At 38.6% G+C, this 22,681-nt stretch overlaps 3 protein-coding genes across 5 annotated transcripts in view; all 3 read right to left on the minus strand.

Annotated features, from left to right (window-relative positions):
- The window catches only part of LOC143453381 (5-oxoprolinase-like), a 114,399-nt gene that overhangs the window by 64,987 nt on the left and 26,731 nt on the right, over nucleotides 1–22,681 (minus strand). The gene's annotated exons all lie outside the window — the stretch shown is intronic.
- On the minus strand, nucleotides 3,545–7,101 carry LOC143452382 (5-oxoprolinase-like). Of its 3 annotated transcripts, XR_013115024.1 has the most exons (5): nucleotides 5,296–7,101; nucleotides 5,113–5,224; nucleotides 4,849–4,958; nucleotides 3,970–4,783; nucleotides 3,545–3,891 (listed from the first exon to the last, which is right to left on the minus strand). XR_013115024.1 is itself a non-coding variant. In XM_076953331.1 (4 exons), the coding sequence occupies exons 2-4, from the start codon at nucleotides 5,156–5,158 to the stop codon at nucleotides 4,376–4,378; spliced, it is 564 nt and encodes a 187-aa protein (XP_076809446.1). In that variant the 5' UTR covers nucleotides 5,159–5,224; nucleotides 5,296–7,101; the 3' UTR covers nucleotides 3,545–4,375. The 3 variants fall into 3 exon arrangements, 1 of the variants encoding a protein (XP_076809446.1); XR_013115025.1 differs by lacking the exon at nucleotides 5,113–5,224 and having other exon boundaries at nucleotides 5,296–7,096; XM_076953331.1 differs by having other exon boundaries at nucleotides 3,545–4,783.
- On the minus strand, nucleotides 9,996–12,878 carry LOC143453397 (5-oxoprolinase-like). The gene is made up of 5 exons (XM_076954734.1): nucleotides 12,801–12,878; nucleotides 11,898–12,135; nucleotides 11,479–11,763; nucleotides 11,252–11,340; nucleotides 9,996–10,203 (listed from the first exon to the last, which is right to left on the minus strand). The coding sequence occupies exons 3-5, from the start codon at nucleotides 11,633–11,635 to the stop codon at nucleotides 10,093–10,095; spliced, it is 357 nt and encodes a 118-aa protein (XP_076810849.1). The 5' UTR covers nucleotides 11,636–11,763; nucleotides 11,898–12,135; nucleotides 12,801–12,878; the 3' UTR covers nucleotides 9,996–10,092.

The following is a 22,681-nucleotide window of genomic DNA, read 5'->3' on the forward strand; positions in this document are numbered from 1 at the left end:
GTTGGTAGAGTTACCAAAACATAAAATAATGAATGAAGCCATTGTATTGATCAGACGTTTAAGTAAATACATCACTACAACGATCCTCAATGTATTAGAATGCTGAAAAGTTACCTCAGTTCTAATATTTGCAACACAACCCAAAGTAATTTCAGCTTCCCCACAACTGACAACATATTCGCAGTGACCTTTTGTAAAATATGTAGATGAAAATAAGCCTAAGTCCAACACATATTAAGCCTGAAATAATTGAAACTTTACCGCTACTAAATACCACGCGTTACATTCACGTGAATTGATGAACCCCACTGCATACACAGAATAAGCCAGCAAGGAAACATGTGATTGTATTTGTTTGGAACGTTTAAACACAAATTAAGTAAATTGAACGGTCAATGTACGAGACAATATCAACGACTAGCAAGACAATCAACAAATTACTACATTGTTTGATCATTAATAGACTCACCGATTGTGACTAATGGTTTTTCCTCGGTTGCGTAAGTTGTAACTCACAAATGAACTTAAAACGACCAGAGCTTTACTACCTTCAAATAAATTTAAAAATGATAAATGCTGGATTTGCAGCAGAATAAAATATTATCAAAAGATAAAGTCTATATGAAACAAATCAATCCCAGACACGGCTTAAAGTACCACAAGCTGCAGTTAGTACACAGAGATAATGGCGACAAAATCTTATTTCTTTTGTAATGAAGAACTTTTTCCTACAAGATGTGATACGATCTTACATAAAATTTGATGCTAGTGTATTCACTTGCGCTGAAAGTTTCATTTGTCAAATGATGAAACAATAACTATTGTGACGTATATGAATTCACTGATAAACAGAGTTGTCTTAAAATCAGACTTTGATGCACTTGTATAAAAGTTCGAAGGAAAATTTGATACTTTCCAGATCATATAATGATACTTATAGACATAGCAATATAAAACAACACAACATACTTTCAAACAAATGCAACAAAGTGGCGGGCGATGAAGTGAGTGAACGAAGTATGATGAGATAAACTCGTTAATTACTACGATAAAGTTGTTGTGGGAATATTTAAACCAATCAAATTACTGTTCACTGATAGGAGGCGACGAACGGATTTAGGTTTGTTAGTTTCAGATTAGCATTAAGTTTCGTGTTGGTGTTACCGGTGATGACGGTGAAGCACCAGTTGTAGCGTCGCGTTTCTCAAGTTCTTTAAAACCTGCAGGTTTTCGGTTTCCCGGACAAAATAAGTGAATAACATGTTAAAAGCACCAGATGAAAGAAGTGGCCGCTTCCCACAACAACACAGATAGAATGAATGAAACACGAGTCATGCGCAGTCTCAACGCTTGGTCACGCTTGAGCGACGTTCCCACAATTCCAAACACCAACAAATGCTGTGGAATGGAATTGAAATTTTCCCAGGTCCATATCCTCCAAAATCTTTCATTTCATATTCCATACTTTGTACGATATTAACGCCTTCGAAAATGGAAGAAACCACATTGTTATAATTTTAAAAGTTTGTGGTGAACGCACTTGATTGTGTGAATGAGGGTGCGCGTGTACTGTTCTGGGAATGCGTGAACTTAGTTCAATTGTGTGAATGTGCATTCAACTTTATTATTGAAGATTCGTTCCATTCCATAAATGAAATCTTTCATTCCACTCCATGCTTTAACAATTCCATATTTCCTTGCCAAAACAAAGACAACTCCGAGGAGCAAAGCACCAAGTTCACGGCCACACGGAAGTTGTGTCTGTGTGAGAGGAGATCGAGCAGCAGGTATAAAGCTGTTGACTACGAAGGAGAAATTTGTTTAACTTATACGTCACGAAACACTGCACAGAGAAGTAAAGATTATTATTATCATAAAATTAGGAAAGGTTTGTTTAATGCTTGGTATGATAATAATCGTTGTCCTCAGACTGAGAACAGTATTTGCAAGTCTTAAACATGGCGACGATTTCTCATCCCACGAGTCCCGGTTACCGAGGTAGCCTTTGTGCATATTTTGATTCTCAAACGTTGTTTATTAGTTTATCTTTGACTTTTATATAATAAGTTATCGCCTGAATTAAGAACAACCCACCAGGTCCACTGAACAGCAGCAAGTGTCGTTAATGCCTTGTCCAAGTGCGTTACAACTGCGGGCTATAACGCCACCGGGTGTCGATAATAAAAACTCGCTGCCAGGAACAAAACGTTCCAGCAAAAATTCCTTCAAGTGGTCGAGGTTCTTATATGACTCCTATACACGAGGGCTGTAGGTTTTTATTGCTTTTGAAGAAAACGATGTTGGAAATCTGCTTTAATAGCTGCAGGGCGCCACCTTGAGACATACTTTACAGCAACAATACTTGCTGGATGTAGCAAATAAATATAAAATTCCTTCGCATTCTACTTTCCGCTCTTAATTTCTGTCCACTTGGCAAAATCTTTCTGCTGAATAACTTGCTTCAACAAAAGCGACGTTCTTAGCTTTATGTCCAGTTTGTGATGATTGTCTCATTTATTCCAAGTTGTCCGGTGGAAAGTGTGAACGTGGTTCCCATTTTACCGAAGATGTTCCCATTTTAAGCAAAGAAACCCGGTTTAGAGTTATTTAATGTGGTTGAAGACTAGATTTTGTTTTCTATTGTTCCTCCACCTGTACTCAGGACTAAGAAGCTGGCAAAATAACCAAACAAGTAGCTAAGAATTTTTAACAAACCAATAAAAACGTTTACTGCTACTTGGCCATCGCCTCATTCGATGTTAAACGGTTGCAAAATGCGCGCGAAAGACGAACAATCTTTAAAGTTTCAAAAACTCAAAACTTTCATTTCTCTGCAAGAAACACGTACTTTGCTCGAAAAGGTAAAACTATGAGCAATGTAGTGGAAGACGTAATTCTTTCTCCAATGGCACGTCACGCTTCAGAGGTGTTGTCCTTTATAACATAACGATGTTACATCGACTTCCAGATCCACCACCTGCATTATAAGAAGGTCAAGTTTAACGACATTTTAGCAAATTCTCCACCAGAGGTCGTGCGCTGGTGATGAGTAATATTTAAGGTTTGTGAAGCAAAATGGTCAGAACTTTCGTAATATCTCTCTCATCCTCGTAACACCGGTTCCTACATCGCCGCTTTTTCATCTTCCAAGATTATCAAATATTTCATCACAAACTGGTTGTAAGTGGGTACACGGGGAATCCCCTTTACATTCAGCTCCATAGGGTTGGAAAACCCTCCTTTCGCTCAACACTGACGGGGTTAAGTTTTTTTCGAAAGAAAATCTTCTTCAGACCAGACATGCATCACCACGCAAAGAAGAAGGTCGGTTGCAGCTATACACGCATACTGTGCATACATGGAATACTTGTGCGCATTCGCAACATGTTCCAGCTGTTCTCTGGACTTCCGCTTTGCTTTAAAAACTTTCAAGCTGTTTCCGTCTTTCTAAGTCATATTTGTCGCCACTGATTCGATAAGTTTTGTCACGTGTACGTTACTTTGTCCTATTTCATCGATTTATTCTGGCTAATCTAGGCAAATATTTATGAATCAACACAACTTTTATTACGTAATAATAGGTAATGTTAAAACGTATTGTTATCTAACGATATTACTCTTTGCTTTGTATAGAATAATAATTATTACAAAAACCACAGAAACCAACCATTGTTTTGCTTCGTGTACAAGCGATTACTTAACACCAGCGCAGCAAATAATATAAAATATTCACATGAAAGCCAGGAAAAATTGTAGCGCACTAGCGCCAACATGCGGTAGAAATAAAGGCGGCCGGATCAGTTGATGTTTCAGAATAAGGCGCAGGGCGGTCAAATGAGGTGATCAAAATTGCGTATTTGTGTGGTTAGACGAGTAGATGTGAGCCGGGACCTTGGGTAGATACAAACTTACCATGAAACATATTTTTACCTTGTGGGCCGTGTATAATCGGTATCTACTGTAACTTACCAGATTTCAAAAATGGATTCTTAGAAAGGATGCTGGCTCGAAACTTTCCTGCGTCGTTCTCCGCATCAGGCTTGTATGTGGAGTAAGGACGAGATTGCGATCTCCCAATGCTGGGCTGCAAGGTCACTCACAAGTAGTCGAGGAGCTTCAACAACACGCATCAGGTCGCATGGAGCTGGATTTTGTGTCTGGCTGGTGTTGGAATAAGCTGCATTTCGCTTTCAGTGAATTATCTCGCAAAGATGTTTCAAAATTAAAACTTGTAGAAGCAGTGCTGAGGCTGATGCACGTGACAAGGTTTGAAAGGGCGACAGCCAATAATACGACCAGATGTTCTTTGAAACTACACCGCGTCATTTTGCGAGTGACGCAAAAAATATTGTCTACGAGTGCATCAAAATGTGGCTTAAAAACGTAAAGTTTTGAAAAAATTCAGCAACTTTAAAAAATCAAAACATTTGTTAGAACAGAGTTTAATAAACGACACTGACAGCGTCAAGTTGTTTCGAAAGAGAATCTTCTTCAAAACCCCGTCTCTGCCAGTGCCCGGGAGAAGCTGGAAGTTCTTGAGGACGACCGCATATCTGGATATCGGGGTCGAGTAGGAACCAATTGTGTGAATGTGGACGGGAATAGGGGTGAGGCAGCCCTGGTTAAGCGGGATGTCGTAGCCCACCATGCACCTGAGGGAGTAGATGATGGCAGACTTGCTGATCGCTCTCGGCGCGTTCAACTTGTTTATCGCCATAGGGGATGTCCCTTCGAAATCGAATGTCGCGCTGCTCAATATGAGCTCCTGGACTAGGTGGATACCCTAAACAGAAAGCTTCGTTGAAATGTCTGTGATTGATACAGTTGTGACGTCACAAAGACACTTACCTTCTGGTTAGCGGCAACTAGCGCTCTCAAGTCGGCCAGGTTGCCATGGAGATTGTGGGTCCGGTTGCAACTAGTGAATTCTCCTGGGAGCATGAGAACCGCTGTCACTTCTGTGAGGTAACAAGTAAAAACAAGTTCAATAGGGTTTAAAGGTAATTCTGACTCATTAGAAAACCAGAAACCAATTTGTCATTTCACACAACAACTACCATGAAACTTTTCAGCATCATATGACACGAGAAAGCACGTCATTCACAACATTACCACATAAATCACTATCACATCCCAGCATAAATGGCAACCTTCTCATAGTGCTTCAGTAGCGGTTAGTTAACACAAACACCGTTGCTACACAACCATGAAACTTTTGAACATCCTATGATAAACTTTGTGATCAGATCTATAACATTTATCACATCACCAAGCAAATCACATGATCATACTCACAGGAGTGATCACAGTTAGATAAAAAATATGAAGTCCTCCAGCCCATGGATATTTAGAGAGGATGTAATCACCCTCCTTATTCTGTATCGCCATCATCTGGTACTGCACGACATCCTGCATGACCCCTAGGTGGCCTGGGATGTGAGGAGCGTTGGAAACAAGACCACCATCATGTCCGAAAAGAGCGCACGAGAAGTCAAGTCGTTCCTGTCAATTCATGTAATGCTATATTTAAAAATACTGAGCGTTCTAATGACACACAATGATCATAATAGAATTACACCTACTCAGTTATCAAGAACATATTTACACAAGCAAGTCTTGCAATATACACAAGACTATACTGGACTTTCAACGACTGAACCACAGAGAAAATGTCAAGGGCCGAGAAATCTTGGTGCAATAAATTCGCAGAAATTAGACTAAACAAGTAAATGCAGTGCTGGACAATTATCTAGACCAGTAATCTCCAGCTTAAGTACGCAACTGGTAGGTGCGCGTACTTAGCAATGTTTTCGTTTTTTCTTCCCTTGAAATGTGTATGGTGACAGTACTGCGCATCACAATCAACTCTTTTAAGCCGTAACAATTACGCAAGTGTAATTTCGTCTGCTGGGTTTACGGTTATGACAACAAATGCACAGCTTGGTCCTTGAGATGAACTTTTTAATTTAGACTAGTAAAGTAGGCCTAAGTATCAAACTTGTAATCGCAAATAGATCATCAGTGTACCGGGTCGTGGATTCAAATCTGCATGCACTTTATACAACACCTGCACAAGATGGGTGCAGTAGTGAGCTAGCCTGCAGTAAAATTGTACAAGTTTTTGCAGATGAAATGATTGTGTTAGGTGGTGAGTATAATTGCACAGTAGCTTACTCCTAGTAATTCTGTAACTTTTAACTGCGCATGATGACAGGCAAAGGAAAGCGTTTAAGAGAATCACAAAGTTGAGCGACCCAGCTCCTCCTAGTAAGCAAAGTTTTGCTCAAAAGGACAAAGTGAGTGAAGACATTATTCGAAAGGTTTGGGAGAATCGAGAAGCTATTTGAAAATGATCTGCTTTGATGTATGAAGAGACCAAAACATAACAATTTCGAGCATCTGTTGTTCGATTTTCTGAACTGGAGGATATGTTGTATGTTTGGATTGATAGCATGCACTGCACAAGCCTTCCAGTTCAGCCTTCATTGCTTGTTTTAAAAGCCAAGCAAATCGCCGAACAACTATTAATATCAGAGGATGACTTGAAAGCTTCATAGCAGTGGCTCAGCAGATTCCGATCACATGGTGGAGCAGAAACTTCTTCTCCACGGTGAACGAGCAGAAGTGGATAAAGAAAAATTTGGATTACTGGCTGCATTAAATGATTTATATGCATGCTATTGCTCAGTATGATCCCGAGAATGTTTATAACAAAACTGGGAAACTGGGTTATTTTTTTAGCTCTTGCTCAGATATACCTTGCTCATGCCATCTGGAGATGTCAGCACTACCCGAGGAAAAAGAAAGCTAACGAATGAGTGTCACTGGGTGTTTGCACAAATACCACAGAAACGTATAAAGTTCCTTGTACATTGATTGGGAAACCAAAATTTCCGGCTTGTGTCAACAATCGAGAATGGCTTCTAAAGTACTAAGTCAGGGTAAAGCATGGATGGACGTTGACAGGTGTTGGAAATGGTTCAATAAAGTTTTTCATCCTGAAGTGAAGAAGAGAACAGGACGCTGGGTTCTCTTGTTGATGGACACCGCTCCTTGTCATTTTTATGCTTTTGAGAGAAACAACGTCAAGGTGGCATTTTCCCTTCCAACTGCACTAGCTGGAAGCAACCATGCGATATGGGTATAATTGCAGCACTAAAGAAAAGTTGAGATATTTGTATGTTAAGGATCTTCTTAGCCTTTATGAGCTAAAAGAGACTTTGAAGTTACGCAAACAAGAGCAAGCAAAAAGGTTACCCAGAGGGGCAGCGGGTGTTGCCTATGGCAACCATCATCTGCTAGATGCAGCGAATTACGTCAACCATGCATGGGATGCGATATCAGAATCAGCGATAGAAAACGTGTTTAAAAGGGCTGAATTATTTCCATTAGAAGGTGGCATTGTTGATGGATGAAATCTGATATGATCTTATGTCCAGGATACGAGAACTAGATATGAAAAAACTGTTTAATTTTTCGACATGTGGTGGCTTACCACTCGATGTCACTAGAGCATGATCTTCAATCCCAGAAAGTTCGATACCTCCAACTCTGCCCCCGTCGTTGATGATGTCACGTCCTGGATTGGCAAAACCAAATTCTTTCTGGTATCTGCAGATGCGTGAATGAGTTTGATGTTAGTGAACTAAATAATAATGTTTGAATAATCTAAAAATTTGAATGCTAAGTTTTAATAAAACGACAGCGTAGCTGTTGCATAGTAATTGGTTGTGAACATTCTACAAATATCATTCGACAACAACTTATACATGGATGAGGTTCTTTGCAACTAAATGTGGAAAATACTTCAACTGCACCAGTGTTGACCTTAGAACCCACCTGGATTGGAAAGTCTGCAAAAAGTCACCAAACTTTGATGCGACAAAATCTAAGTTTTTCACCTTGGAAGGCTGACACATGAGGGCGCAGTCGGTCCGCTCATACCTCGGATTCAAATAAAGATCGGTTTTGATGCTTTCAGGGGAAACCCTGATCTGATAATGGTTGCACACACTCGACTATAAGCTTATCAATAGTGACATCTAGTGCAGATATGGGCTCTGTGATCGAAATGCAACGAAATTGTTCTCAAAAGATTTATATCAAACAAATCAGAAAAGAACAAATTATTAGGTAATTGCAATCATCCAATTTACCAATATGAGATTACCAATTAACATATGTATATTGAGATGTTTATATGACATTTTATTATCCAACCTTTACAGCGAGATGATGATTTAAACTGTGATAATACACTGTGATGTAACAAATTGGTAATAATGATGTAAAATAACTGTTGCAAACTGTTAATTAAAAAAAAGTCACCCAAATGAATTAAATAAGTGAAAACATTCGGAAAAGATGTAACTATTTAATCTTGTTTAAATAAGAGACAGCCTTTATTGTAGAGAGAAGAGATTGTCAAGTTGCCTGAGCTACCGCAAAACTAGCACTAAATACACATGGACCACGAACGGAATGGCAAATTTTTCGTGGCAATTCGCCGTGAAAAATATCGGCTTCGTGTGCTCAGGGATGAAAACCTGGTGTGTGGTTGGAAATAATGAAGCCATGTTGCATAATTTTGTGGGAAATATTCAGCTAATTTCATATGATATGATACCAACTAAACAAATGATTGTTGGTAACAACATAAATTACCACATCGGCAACTAAATTGCCAAATAACCACATAGCTGGTAAATTAGGTAACCACATAATGGTGGTGGTCCCAGCATAAATCGCAAACTTCTGATAATGTTTTAGTAGCGGTTGGTTAACACAAACACCGTTGCCACACAACCATGAAATGTTTGAACATCATATGGCAAACTTCATGTTCAGATCTATAACATTTATCACATCACCAAGCAAATCACATGATCATACTCACGAGATTGATCAGGAAGATGAACTCCTCCAGTACATGGATGATTGGAGAGGATGCAATCTCCTTCATTGATCTCTATCGCCCACATCTGGTACTGCACGGCATCCTGCATGGCCCCTAGGTGGCCTAGGATGTGAGAAGCGTTGGAAACAAGACCACCATCATGTCCGAAAAGAGCGCATGAGAAGTCAAGTCGTTCCTGTCGATTCATGTAATGTTATACAATAAACAATGAGTGTTCTAATGACACACAATGATCATAATAGAATTACACCTACTCAGCTATCAACAACGTATTTACACAAGCAAGTCTTGCAATATACAAAGACTAGACAGGACTTTCAACGACTGAACCACAGATAAAATGTCAAGGGCTGAGAAATCTTGGTGCAATAAATTCGCAGAAATTAGAACAAACAAGTAAAAGCACTGTTGGACGATTATCTAGACCAGTAATATAAAATAACAAACATGTATAAATATGACAAGTTCAAGCCAGACCTTAATGTTAGTGGATATCGCTGTCCGTTGTAGGATCCTACCCATCTGTTCTGCAATGCTCATGAACCTTTGATGTCAAAGGTCAGAGGTTATAATATAGTGACGGGGTCAGTGATCCCAGTATAGCACATAACCCATAAAAGTTAATTGGGAATGACAAAAAACCCAACCACGCCTTACAGCTACCCCAATAATAATTGTATGCATTTGGTATTCAATTTCCCAGTTATTGTCATTTGGGTAAATTGTCAGTCATAAAAATCGCTTCGAGAAATTCAGTCCACCAAATAACACTTAACAATAACAAATACCACCTATTTAAATAACGGAGAATGACAAAGAACCCAACCACACCTTACAACTACCACAATGGTCATTGCATGCATTTGATATTCAATTTTCCAGTTATAAAACTTGCTTCCAAAAACTGTATCTACGAAATAACACTGACCTGTGTGAAAATATAGAGAGTTGGATGGCGTCCAATTCCTTGCCAATATGCCTCGGCTTTCCCTTCCCTATCATGATGGTCACGTCACCTGAATAAGCGAATTTTCACAAAATTACAATTTCTAGTCGCGGCAAGCTACAATGATGTTGTCAGTCTATCATGTAACGAAAAGACAACCCTCAACACAATCTAAAGTGATGTTACCATGATGTCATAATGCAATACATAGTCATACGCAACCATGATGTCATAATGCAATAACTTTCTTAGTCATCTTTCCCTTGCAGTCAGGTTCCACCAAGATTGTGCTGATTTTGTGGATGATAATCGCTGGACCGTGAATCACCTGACAGATCCTCTATGAAAGTCACAAAGTCACAATATTTTACAAAAGGTAAAGATAAAATATCTCAAAAAGATCGAAAGAAAACAAGATACTCAATTCTATAATACACAGTCGAAATCGGTTAATCGCATATCGGTTAAAGGCATAAATCGCTTAATAGCATTGCATTGCATAATCCCAAACCATTCCCATTCACTTTTGAAGAAAATTCAACGGTTAATCGCATAAGGGTTAATCGCATAAATCGGTTAATCGAATAGGTTTTCTTGATTGATTTGTAGACTTGTATCACTTAACCGCATATTTCCTTTGATGAAGTGTTAAGTCGCTGAAGATTATCCTCACCAATAAACAAAAATCATCGTCAGATCTCTCGCAAGGCTATAGAGACAGTAGCACGTAAATGATTTGAACAATAAAGTAAAACTTCACGAAAAAAAGCCTTCTCTACAGTGATTATGAACCACAAAACTACGTTTCATTTAAGGATTGTTACGGATCGTTACATCACAATAGAACAACAAGACTAATTTTTATTTAAGCATTGTTACGTCGCAAAGCGCAAACCACTGCAAAAACGTAGAATACCTGTACTGTACTGTAGCCTACGTATACGATATAAAATGCCAGGAAATAGTAAGCCAGCAAAGCGAAAAGATTTATGTCTGTCCGATAGAATCCTTGTTATTGAAAAATTTTTTGTGTCGAAATCGAAAAGAAGGAAGCTCACTTGTTGCGTCATAATGCATTCTGTCATTCCAAAAATCGGCGGAGGAGCAAGAATTCGTGCGCCGGTGTTTAAAAAAGAATAACGGAGAAAATGTAGGAACACATACACCGATTAATCGCATAAAAAAGCTTGGAAAATTGACTATGCGATTAACTGATTTCGACTGTATACACAAAAATATAACAAAGCATGTAGAGTCCAAACAACACATATAAGCACATATCGGCACATTGAAATAAAAAACACAATTTGTCCTGATGTTGACATTAACAGGAAAATTTGGGCCATTGTTGAAATTTTGTCTTAATTTAAGATTTCAAAATAAAATACCTGTGGCGCTTGTATGGTGACACCAGCTGTAGTAGACTCGAACACATGCTCATATTCCCCGTCGTATCGACTTAGATCTGTTGATGTTCCTGTGTAAATAGTGTCATAAATTTCACGATGACAACATAAGGACATAACTTACGTAATCTTATTAATATTTACCTAGCTTGCGCATGCATGCAACATACATGCTCATACTGATACTGGATATCCTAGCGGCACCATACCTCCCACGTTGTACCCAATGCTGGGTTGGTCTTCAAATGATGTCATAGTGTACCCCACTACGCCACCTGCTGGGCCGGATAATATTGCTCTATTTCCATCGAACCTGAGCATTGAGGAGTGTGAGATGTTGTATTTTATATCAGAAGACGTAAACATTTGATGAATCTTTTCCAACTCCAGGGCTGTTTGAGTGTTGAGTTTTTACAGGCGGGCCAGATCATAGGCACAAACGATGTCATAATTAGTTGGAGCTGTTACTTGCTCCTATATCTACGTTCCTCAATCTACAACACAGTTTACAATGATAGGTTTCACTTCATTGGTAGCTTGCTTATCGCTGATTTAAATGAATATGACGATCTGTTGTTAAGCTTCATGTTAATATAATAATATAATCACAGCCTTACGAACAACTCACTTATCAATAGGAGTGAGGCCACCATCAGACTGCATAAAGAGCGAGTTGATGTCTATGTTGCTGACGTCAGACTGAAAGCTTCTATACATTCTTTAACTCACAGTGTGAGGTAGGCATCTACGCATGCAGCGAAGTCGTGCGAGACAATCTTGACCATGGACTTGAGATGATAGTTAAGACTTGTTTAAATCTCATCTCCATGGCAATCTTTTTAACTGCTACTTCATACTCGGAAAAGCTGCATACATAGACATCTGATGTCACAGTTGAACGTTAAAAATATTAAATTAAACTTGATTATGCAATAGCATAATTACTAATCAATATATAAAGACAATAGACCAGCATCACAAAGTGAACAATAACCATTAACCAAACAATCGATGATGCAAAGTTTTGCGACGACAACTTAAAGCAATCGAGCTTAAACAAGACTCAAACTCAGCATTCTTTTACTTTTGCTGCCAAACAAAGCAAAACAGTTGTAGGCACCAAAACACATGCATAGCCAAGCTGTATGTAATTTCAATCTAACAACAGCATAGACTCACATGTATGAATGCATGACAGCATCAAACAAATAAACTACTATAATTACGCAGAGAAGTGAGGCTTACTTCAGCTCTTGCCTGACACTAACATAAGCGTAGGTACAGTTCTACAACCAACAGAAAACTAGGATATAATTAGGAATAGGAAAGCAGATCAAAAAGGTTAAGAACCGCTGCTTTAAATCAAAGTAAAAAGTGATAATAAACTCATCTCTGACGAAATATTAAACACCATGAAAACTATAAAATAAGCAAAGACGAAAAATACAAAACCCACATTTAAAGTCACCAGTAGGTAGTAGCTGAATGCAACTGTATTGTCAACTGGAAATATCAGAGTTAATAAACTTACGAGGTCCAACATTTTTGGTCTTGATTGGTTTCCAAGAGGATCTCTCCAACCCTCAGTGAGAGCAAGTGCCATTCTTTCACCTTTCCTCTCGAGGAGAACATTTGTGGCAACGGTCGTTCCCATCCGGATGAAACCGATCTTAATCAAGTCGAGTGATTAACGCATTATAATTTTCAACTCTTCAAAACAAAAATAAACTATGTATACATAATTAGGCGGTCTATAGATTTAAACAGCATTTCATTGCAGTGGTTTTAGCCAAGTTGACAAATGGTTAAACTTGTGGAGATGATGAGAAACTAACATTAATTACAGACAAAATTACAGGCATATTTGTAATTAAGCACCAACAATAAAATCAAACTACATTTGATAATAATCTTTTTAGCCTCGTCAACAAAGCAACAAATTAAACTTGAAGCAACAATGAGAAATAAAATTATTCACAAAATTATGATAAACTTTTCCATATATATAGGCTTTATTTATGTTCATTTTTGTAACATACCTGTTCCATAATGCTTCGAATTCCTTCCCTGGGAGCATCACAGTAATTTTGTGGATCGACAGACAACAGCTTCATCACTTCGACGCATAGGTCAGTCAATTGGCAGATCTGTGAACTACTTGTGCTGCATTTGCAATGAATGCTTTCAACATCGAAAATGAAGTTAGGATTAGCATTTTTCATGTCTAGGCTATGTAGCATAGGCCTAGGCCTACTACACTGGAAAAAAAAGTGACCGTCATCAGTCCAAAATTTTTATCATTGACTATTAAGACGTTGATTTCGTTGAAAAAACATTGCCCATAGGCCTACCTTATTGTGGTCCAAGTAATACCCATAAATCTGCCTGCATACAGTTTGCAACTCCTTTTTATGGCTGACTAGGCCTACGCACCACCGATGCACTGGAAACAATGATGGTTAACTAAAACCCATTTGGTAAATGAATCTCATATTTTGAATTGAGGTCTGAGAACATGACAGGATAAGGCAGCAAGAACACGTAAGAAAATCGTGTCTTCATCCGGGTCCTGTAAAACCCACCCAGCGCCACAGACATCGCCATTGACTAGAAAGTTTTACGTAGTTTTAGATCAGCTTATAATCCAGCTTGGCAGACGTCACATTTTAAATCCAGCTCATAGTACTGGTTTGCAGCCATGTTGGCGATGTAAATTTGAATTTCTTTCAACTTTTATCCATTGATGGCTCCCGGCCGGCAGGATTGGAATCCGATTGAAAAGATATTTTTTAACACTTTTCCTTGGTTGGATTGTACCTTGGTCACCTTTGGCAGGTTTATGTTTTTTTGTTGATTATACCTTGTGGAAAGGTGAGGGTTGGAGTACGCTTCCTTTGTTAATTGGCAAACAGACGTTCACATGTTTTTTGTAGCTACCTAGTGAAGTGTATATCGTCTTGGTTGGAAACCTTTAAGTGTGCCTACCAATGAAGACGATTATCTTTGATTTTTTTGCTTCTTGTCCTTTTTTTGTTGGAGTAAAGGATCATCTCCTGAGCAGTGAGCACAGCCCAGTTGCACCAGTCTTTGTCATCTAAGCCAACAAGATCAGGTTTATTTGGGTCCGCCTGGTAGCATTATCAAGATATTTCTTGTCAAGCATTAAGCTTTTCAACATCACTTACTTGAAAATAGAGGTAGTTATAAAGAAGGTGTATTCTATTAGACATCTGCTTAACGAAGATAGCTCGTGATAATAAATTACTTTATAACGCGTAATTGTCTCCTCTCTTTATTGCATTTATGTTGCCCATGCGCTTTAAATTATACTTTGAATTTTTATGTAGTCTACACAATTTTGAGAACTCGTGTCATGCCTTATATTTTGGTGACTCCGACGACAAGTTGTTGAAGATTGTCCTATCTCCAAGATATGCAAAACAACTTTTCAATTTTATCTCATGGTCAAGGCCACGCCCAGGTTGCTCTTTCGCCGCCTGCCCTGCCAACATCGTACCTGTGATTTGGCTTTTGTCTGAGCCACCTCGGGCTGATAGATCTTGAAAACTTTTTGTTTGGTTTCTGCGGTGATTCCTTGCTTGATTTGGCGCAAAATTTAATTCACCCTCCTACACAGCGTCACTCTGTCCAGTTTTCAGCCGCGAACCCGTTTCTTCTAGACGTTCAGTTCAACCCACTCAGTCATTTTCCGGAAACCAAAACCGTGAAACTCCCGTCGTTCTGACCAGAGCGCTTTCATTTCTTCTCCGAAGAAATTTGCTGAAAACGAAGGTCATTTGCAAGATATTTTATCCTAGATACAGCATCTTGGATTTTTGTCCTATGTCGGTAGGCTTTTAGCTTTGAAACGTCTGATTTTCGATGGAATATTTTTAAAACGGCAACACGGTGATTGTGATGAACAGCGCACGCAAAGCGTCGTTCAACAACATGACAGTGGCTACACTGCATTCAATCAAGATAACTCTAAAAACATAAGCTATCATGCTATTTTAAGTAAAGTTCGTCCATTTAAATGCAGTTACTAATGTAATGTTTATTTTGTTTTTGAGTGTTTTCATTTTTAATTACAACTGTTACAACTGTTACAACATAAGGTGTTACAACTTTACATTGGTTTACTTTACATTGCTGTTTCAGAGTGTACAGCGTAGACATCTTACATTGCGGGATCACTCCTTATGCAAGTGATTTTGTTGGGTTTTGGTAAAAATAAATACCATTGTAGATGTCTGAACAACCGTAATTCTCTCCATGGAGCACAAATATTGATGAAAGGGAGCTAAGAACAGTGCAAAAATCCAACATCTATCAAGTTGAAAATTGAAGAAATTTTAAAAAGTAATGAAATTGTTAAGTCGAAGTTTTTAAATGGTATTTGTTGTCTGATTCAGAATTTTTAGGGGTGGTCCTAAACCTTTGGCCGCGAATGTAAAGTAAGATTTAGGTTAGAAGGTAGATTTAAGTTAGGCTTATTATGTTTTAAATCTAAGTTTAAGGGTTAACAAGAATCTGTGAAAAAGAGCAAAGCTTCAAACACACGATTTTTTTCCGATGAAATAGCGGCAGCCAAGCTTTTTTCACAAAGGGCCAGATAATCAGAGAACTGACGATCGCGCGCCGGATTGCCACTTTGTTTTAATAGACTTCAAAACAATAAGCTCTATTTTGCCACAGTGAGGCGGGCCGGATAAACTAATCTCGCGATCCGTAGTTTGGTGGCAACAAGGTCCGCAGGTTGGAGCATAGTCGAATGTTCATTCTACATTACGTTAATTATGTTGTGCTAATTGTCATAATTAGCTCTTATTCCTACGGAATTATCCTGCAGATCTAATGATATTATAAGGTTATTTGTGTTCTGTTTCGTGTGTTTGTCAACAAGCGCCGTACTATACTTTGTCTGTGTTTAGTATACACGACCCGGTTATGTTTACTTCCGAATTACATCATTCGCACTACAGCGCTCAATGCGTTAGTTCTGTTATTGGACAATCTGTAATTTGCAGTCTACCGAATGCAGCTAGATTCTATGCTCTGAAAACAGCAACCGTTTCGTTGAAAATCTATAATAAATAAGGATTCAAGACATCGACAGTTTGGTTTTGGTACTGTGATGCTTAACTGGCTATCACGGGTTAATGAACACGCTATCAATGGAGTCAGATTAGCGAACAATCGATCAGGAAATAATTAACAACAGTTCACAACCCCAACAATACGTCCAGTTAGCAGAATGTCATAATCGCTTGGCGTAACAATAGCACCTTTAGGAATCACTGTCTGGGTGGAATGTACTAAAAGTAATTCAGTTATTATCTGCTGCCACATTTGTCTATTTTTTAAACTTTGCTTAAAATACAAGGCAAAATTACATAAATACAACGCCGCAGCTACCACGAAAACCTTGATGTATTTCACGTCACATGCGTAACGCTTCGAGATATGTGCTACATTACTATGTGCTGCATTACTGCACGTGATGGATGGTGAAGTTTAACGCTGTTTCAAGGTATTCCTCTGTCATTTCGGTAGCTGAGCAAGACGAACAGTATTCCTCGATGCTAACGAACCTCATCTCAATACGTGAATAATGCTAATTAGTTACTGTCCTAGGAATGACTTGCATACGATCAGATGAACACATATTAATTTTTAAGTTGTTTTATTATTTGGACCATTTAGGCTATAATAGCCCGACATTTTAGGTCAGGGGTGGGCAACATACGGCCCGCGGGCCGGACCCGGCCCGCGACGGGATTTTGAACGGCCCGCAGACAGTTCAGCAGTTCACTTCAGCAGTTCAGTTTTGACTTCAGCAGCTATTGAAGTACATTAATCGTTAATAAATTCATTAAATACTGTTTTTGGTCTCTATGCTTAAAACTTACAGTTTACATTAAATACGATTTATTCCTTGCATAGGTGGATAAATACACGATTAATGTATCGATTCAGGAATCCGGCCCGCCAAGTACTTTATTTTCTCATATCAGGCCCGCCGACCGAAAAAGTTGCCCCCCCCTGTTTTAGGTGGTTAAAGCGAATACTACATCTGCATTAACTCTTCAACACTAGGTGTGTCAAGGCAGAGGTATAGTCATGTGTTCATAAAAATTGGCCTAGAGTAACTAGTTAACTAAGCAATAAATTAGGCGGTTACGTCACAGTCCGTTGCGAATTGTAATAATATTTTGAAAATGTACAGTACAACGTGAAATATACAAATACAATAGAAAACTTGTAATATACATGCAAGCTCTACACTAGAGTAAAGAGTACCATGCTATAACGAATAAAGAGATTAAATAGTATTACTATTATTGTATTATTATTAGTACTGGCATTGACTAAGTATATATGTCGAGCTTTAATGCTCGAGCTCTGACAGATAATTACGATTTGGAGAAAATTGGTAAAATTTGATGTAAATGCCTTGTCAAAATTAAAATGTATTTGAATTTTTTTAAGCCCTACCAACTGGTCGACGAGTATCGACAACGAATTGTGAGAAATTTTGCTGTCGATGGTGACAACTGACAACGTCGGAAATAAAACCCACACTACAAAGCATGGCCGATGGGTTGATGAAGGGATGCGCGAAGGCCGCGGTGAGAGTCTTTCTTAGCTTTTGTTTATCGATGGAGATTGTTGCAATCCAAAAATGTCTGTCAAAGCACAACGTACTTTTAGCTCAGCGGTCTGACCTTGCAGCTAGAAGACTGAAATTTGAAGAATTGAAGAATTGAAGAAGACAAAATTTGTAAACTATGAAGGCACAGAATTTTAAAGCTGATGTATCTGTTCCTGTTGACTCGATGTTTGAAATGAGCTCATGCAGAAGACTGAGGTGAGAATGCCATCGCAAGCGGCCGTCAGCAAAATCATCACCAACGCCGAGATGGCCCGGAATTGTCGTCGCAAAACCAGAGGCATCTCTGTCACGACTTCAAAGGTAGAAGCTTTGGTCGATCCTTCAGCTCCGCGATGGATGTCTTTGAAATTCTCATCCAGAAAGAGGAAATCTTTGAGATCTTACAAAAGCAAAAGGGGCAAATATTATGGAAAAGGGGGTTCCCCAACTTTTGAACAAGAGGGGCTAAAAGCAGGTCAACAAGTAAGATAAATTGACACGGTGAGTGTAAATTGAGTGTAAAAGAATTCTGGTCCTGGTGGTTTATAAAGCGGTGACTACGTTTGGTGCAAATATCTATTAAAAACTTTACACGGAAAATTTTGTTTCGTTTCGTATCACAACTTTTAACTTTCTACTTTAACGAACTGACTTATCACTTTTTGACATCTTGGCGTTTCTACCTTGCAAGTACCGTACCGGCAATAACTCATTTGCGGGAACTGTGTTCCGGACCGTTCCGGTTTGTTTTCACCACTCTGTAGGCCTATACGTCATGCGTCATCACGTGTCATCATGTGTATACTTCGTGCAAAGCAGTCGCTTTGTTACGATGGACGCGAGGCAGATTCCAATAAGCCATTGGCAGATGATGATGATGATGATGGTTTGATGTTTTAGCTCTGAGGCAACTTTAGGAGGAGTAGCAACTTAAATCGTGGAGCTTCATTGTCACCACGTCATAGTTATTCTGAAACAGCAACGTAACCTAGGTTTTAGCCGCCCTGCGCTAAGGCAGAAAATATCGCCCCATTCCCGAAGCCATATTTTGAATTTCGTAGAAAGCCGAAAGTGCTTAAAGGCTGGTTGTTAAATTCCTGCGTTTCGACCATCCAGCTCAGAACACGAGGGACGCAAAACTTTTCTATTTTTACACCTCATATAAAACGCTTTAAAATGCCTCAAAAGTTAAATTTATTTTCCTACTTAGGCTACATTTAAAATCGCTGCGGAAATTTCTAAATTTTCACCTTATCGTGTGGCTTATTGTTTGGCGCTTCATGCGTCGCTTAGCTGCGAGGTGCACTAAAGTATCTCATCCAATGTTAGTTCATGTCGAGCTGCATCAGCTTCGAATGGGATTCCGGCGACCTCGAACTTCTTCGCCAAACGAAGAACATTGAGCTCATGCAGAAGACTGGGGTGAGAATGCCATCGCAAGCGGCCGTCAGCAAATTAAGCCATCACCAACGACGAGATGGCCTGGAATTGTCGATGCAAAACCAGAGGCATCTTTGTCACGACTTCAAAGGTGGAAGCTTTGGTCGATCTTTCAGCTCCGCGATGAATGTCTTTGAAGTTCTCATACTGAAAGAGGAAATCTTTGACATCTTATAAAAGTAAAAGAGGCAAATATTATGCATCCAGGACCCCGCCGAGTCTCGCTTTTCACCTTAACCGGCCATCATGAAAAGGTCGGGGTATAACTGCCAGTTTTTCGCTGCGCAAGAGAGTCAACTTCCCTGGAGAGTTTTTATTTGCACCTCAATAGGTTTATACCAAGTGCGTGTGCTCGCTAATGTTGCACGAAATTATAAATAATTACGCAACTTATTAACAACGTAACAGAGATCCTGTCACAAACGTTTGCTACAAATTACGTTATTACGCAATCTTCTTTTTTGGTACATTCTATGCACAGAAACCATCGTTAAATAGCTTTTTATCTGTATTCATTCTCTGTGTAAATGCAATTGAAATGCGACATCTGCACTCGGCTCTTTGATCACTTTGCCGATTTTCTAAGCCGGGCAATAGCAGAAAACGATGTTGGTGATGAGACGTAATAACTATCCTTTGATAACTATTGCTACGACTATAAACGCTGCTAAGCTGTTAAAGTGATATCAGACTGCACAAAGCCCACGACAAATATCGCTTTCGCGTCTCATGCAAAAGTAGATCACACACGACATCGACAAACTTACGACCCTCGATGCAAACTCGGTTCATTGTTGTCAGCTTAAAAACAAAGCTTTTATATCGAATAGCCAAAACAAGATTCTGACGTGCTGCTGTGCTTTGTGTTGCGTATTAAGTTATTTAGCCTATTTTTCTTCTTTTTTTTTTTTTAATTAAGTAGTCTCAAAGCTGTAACTTTTTAGTCACTACATAAAATGATGTTCTTACAGCGAATAACCCCTAAAAGGGAGCGCGTTCGTGGTTCCGTTCCGACGACAATCATTGGTTACAAGGTAGAGGCAGCATTCGAGGCGGATGCTTTAGCCTACAAGCCGTAAATTTCGTAAATTTCCAGCCGAACAATTCGTAGCGAAAGTTGCAGCAGGAAGCTTATCTCCTGATATAACTCTGTGCGTTTGATCTTTGATGTCTTGTCCCAATTACACGCCGCGCTGTTATTATTATTACTGCTGTTATTTGTCTGCGTCAAGTTGATATAAAAATTTTGGTAGTTTATAGTTCTGTTAGTCATAGGTTACAAGGTAGAAGCAGCATTCGAGGCGGATGTTTTAGCCTACAAGTCATAGCACCAGTCTTATTAGATTTGAGCAGATATAGACAATTTAGAGCTGAACTCTACAAAGCAATTAGCGATGATAAAAACCTACTTATAACGCTTGGGCAGAAATGTGATGCTAAAAATATGACACAAAACAAATTTCTGTCTTAAAATAAATTTTATTTCCACAAAACTCACTCTGGATATTTCAAATCACAAAAAATCAGCAAATCTAAAATATTACAGCCTATTCACCATTCAACATAATGCAGTGAATATTTATTTGAATAAACATGTCTAACAATTATAATTATGACATCACTATTAGATTATGTACAAATATAAATCAATTTTATCAATGAATTAGTAAATCTGTAGATGACGCATCTGGTTGAGCGATCGCTCGATGTCGCAAAAGTCCACGGTTCGAATCCCGGCCACGACGCAATTTCTTTTAAACAAGTGAATCGATGTGTGGAAGAAACTTTTATAAATTTGAGTAAATAATTAATTTCTGTTTAAAAATGAAACCTACTTACCATTATTACGTCAGCAGTGATTGCGCGAAGTGAGATAGACGCCATCACCAACATGAACTTCCAATCGCTATAAATTAAAAATTTGGTTAAAAATTAAATTTCTGTGCAAAGTTCAAGTTGACACAAACATGACAAGACATAAATAATACCGAGCCATGAAGCTGGTCAAGGACGAGTTGAATTTCTTGTTTCTCGCTCGAATTTGCGGAGAAATCATCTTCGAAGCAACCAACCATGGTCAGATCTTCTTCAATTTTAGCGAAAAATTCTGGTCCTGGAATGTCTTTGATTATGTTGAAACCGATGCTCAACTCTTTTACCTGCAGATGAAATGTTTGTAAACTACAACCTGGTGTATTGATGAAGCTAATATATTACTACATACAAGTTAATATTACCATTAATTGGTTAATAACTAACCAGCACCACGCCGTCAGATTTAGGCCTAGCCTACTGGTCCAACACAAATTCTTGGTTTTTGAATTAAATAGAAATATTTTTGTGTGACCAATTAAAACATGTATCGAGTATTAGTTGTAGAAACAATTCCTGATAATAAATTCGCAAAAATATTTTCTGTTTTAAAAAAATTGAAACTTTTCTGTTGACCCAAAATTAACCTGCACATGCCAGGCTAAAACTGATCCAACAAAATTTTGTCATTTTTTCGTTAAAAAGGGGAAATTTTAAGCGACCAAGTTTATCGCAGATTCCACATTCCTTGTAGATTCAAGTAATCATTAAACCGTTGCAAAATTATTCTGCAATTTTATATAAATTAGCACAAAATATCCGACCTACACTGCCCAGTAATCTCAACAAACTGCCTTGAAAAATATCTTCGTACTAGCCATTATGACGTCATAAACGTAAATGTAAGCTAACAATCATGACGTCATATGCTGTTCTAAGCAAACGATAAAAAGTTGAATAAATCGTCAAACCTTTCCAGGCATCTCAGAGATCGTCGAAATTAATCTTTCCACATCACCAGGGGAGAAGCAGTCGGTCAGACCAAGCTTCTTTAACTCATTTCGTTGTTTTCTTAAAACGTCACAAAAGATCGCGGCTTCCGATGATGACAATGTCAATGGATTCAGAACTAGCTCTGTTGGAAAGCGCAGTGACGCCATATTAAAGAGTTCCATGTCGCTGGATTCGTTTAATTCGCATAAAAGCGAAATATATCTGCGTGGGTTGTCGTCACCTAAACAAACATAATAGTTAATTATTTACCGGTTGTAGTTCGCCGCGTTATAGAAATAAATTTAAGACGGAAATTTTTCATGTTTTAGCAACAAAGTCAAGTTGAAAGCGAAAACTTACTTTTCCTTAAACTTATCTGTTTGGGACGAATTAAAAAAAGAAGCAGGCATTTTAAACTGAAGATAAACTTAATACAACAACCAGAATCGATCTAAATGACATGTGGCCTATTTAGCCGGCAAATATTTTCACCAGAATCACCGGCAGCCTAC

Source organism: Clavelina lepadiformis, chromosome 4 (assembly GCF_947623445.1).
Source record: "Clavelina lepadiformis chromosome 4, kaClaLepa1.1, whole genome shotgun sequence".
Lineage (NCBI taxonomy): Eukaryota > Metazoa > Chordata > Ascidiacea > Aplousobranchia > Clavelinidae > Clavelina > Clavelina lepadiformis.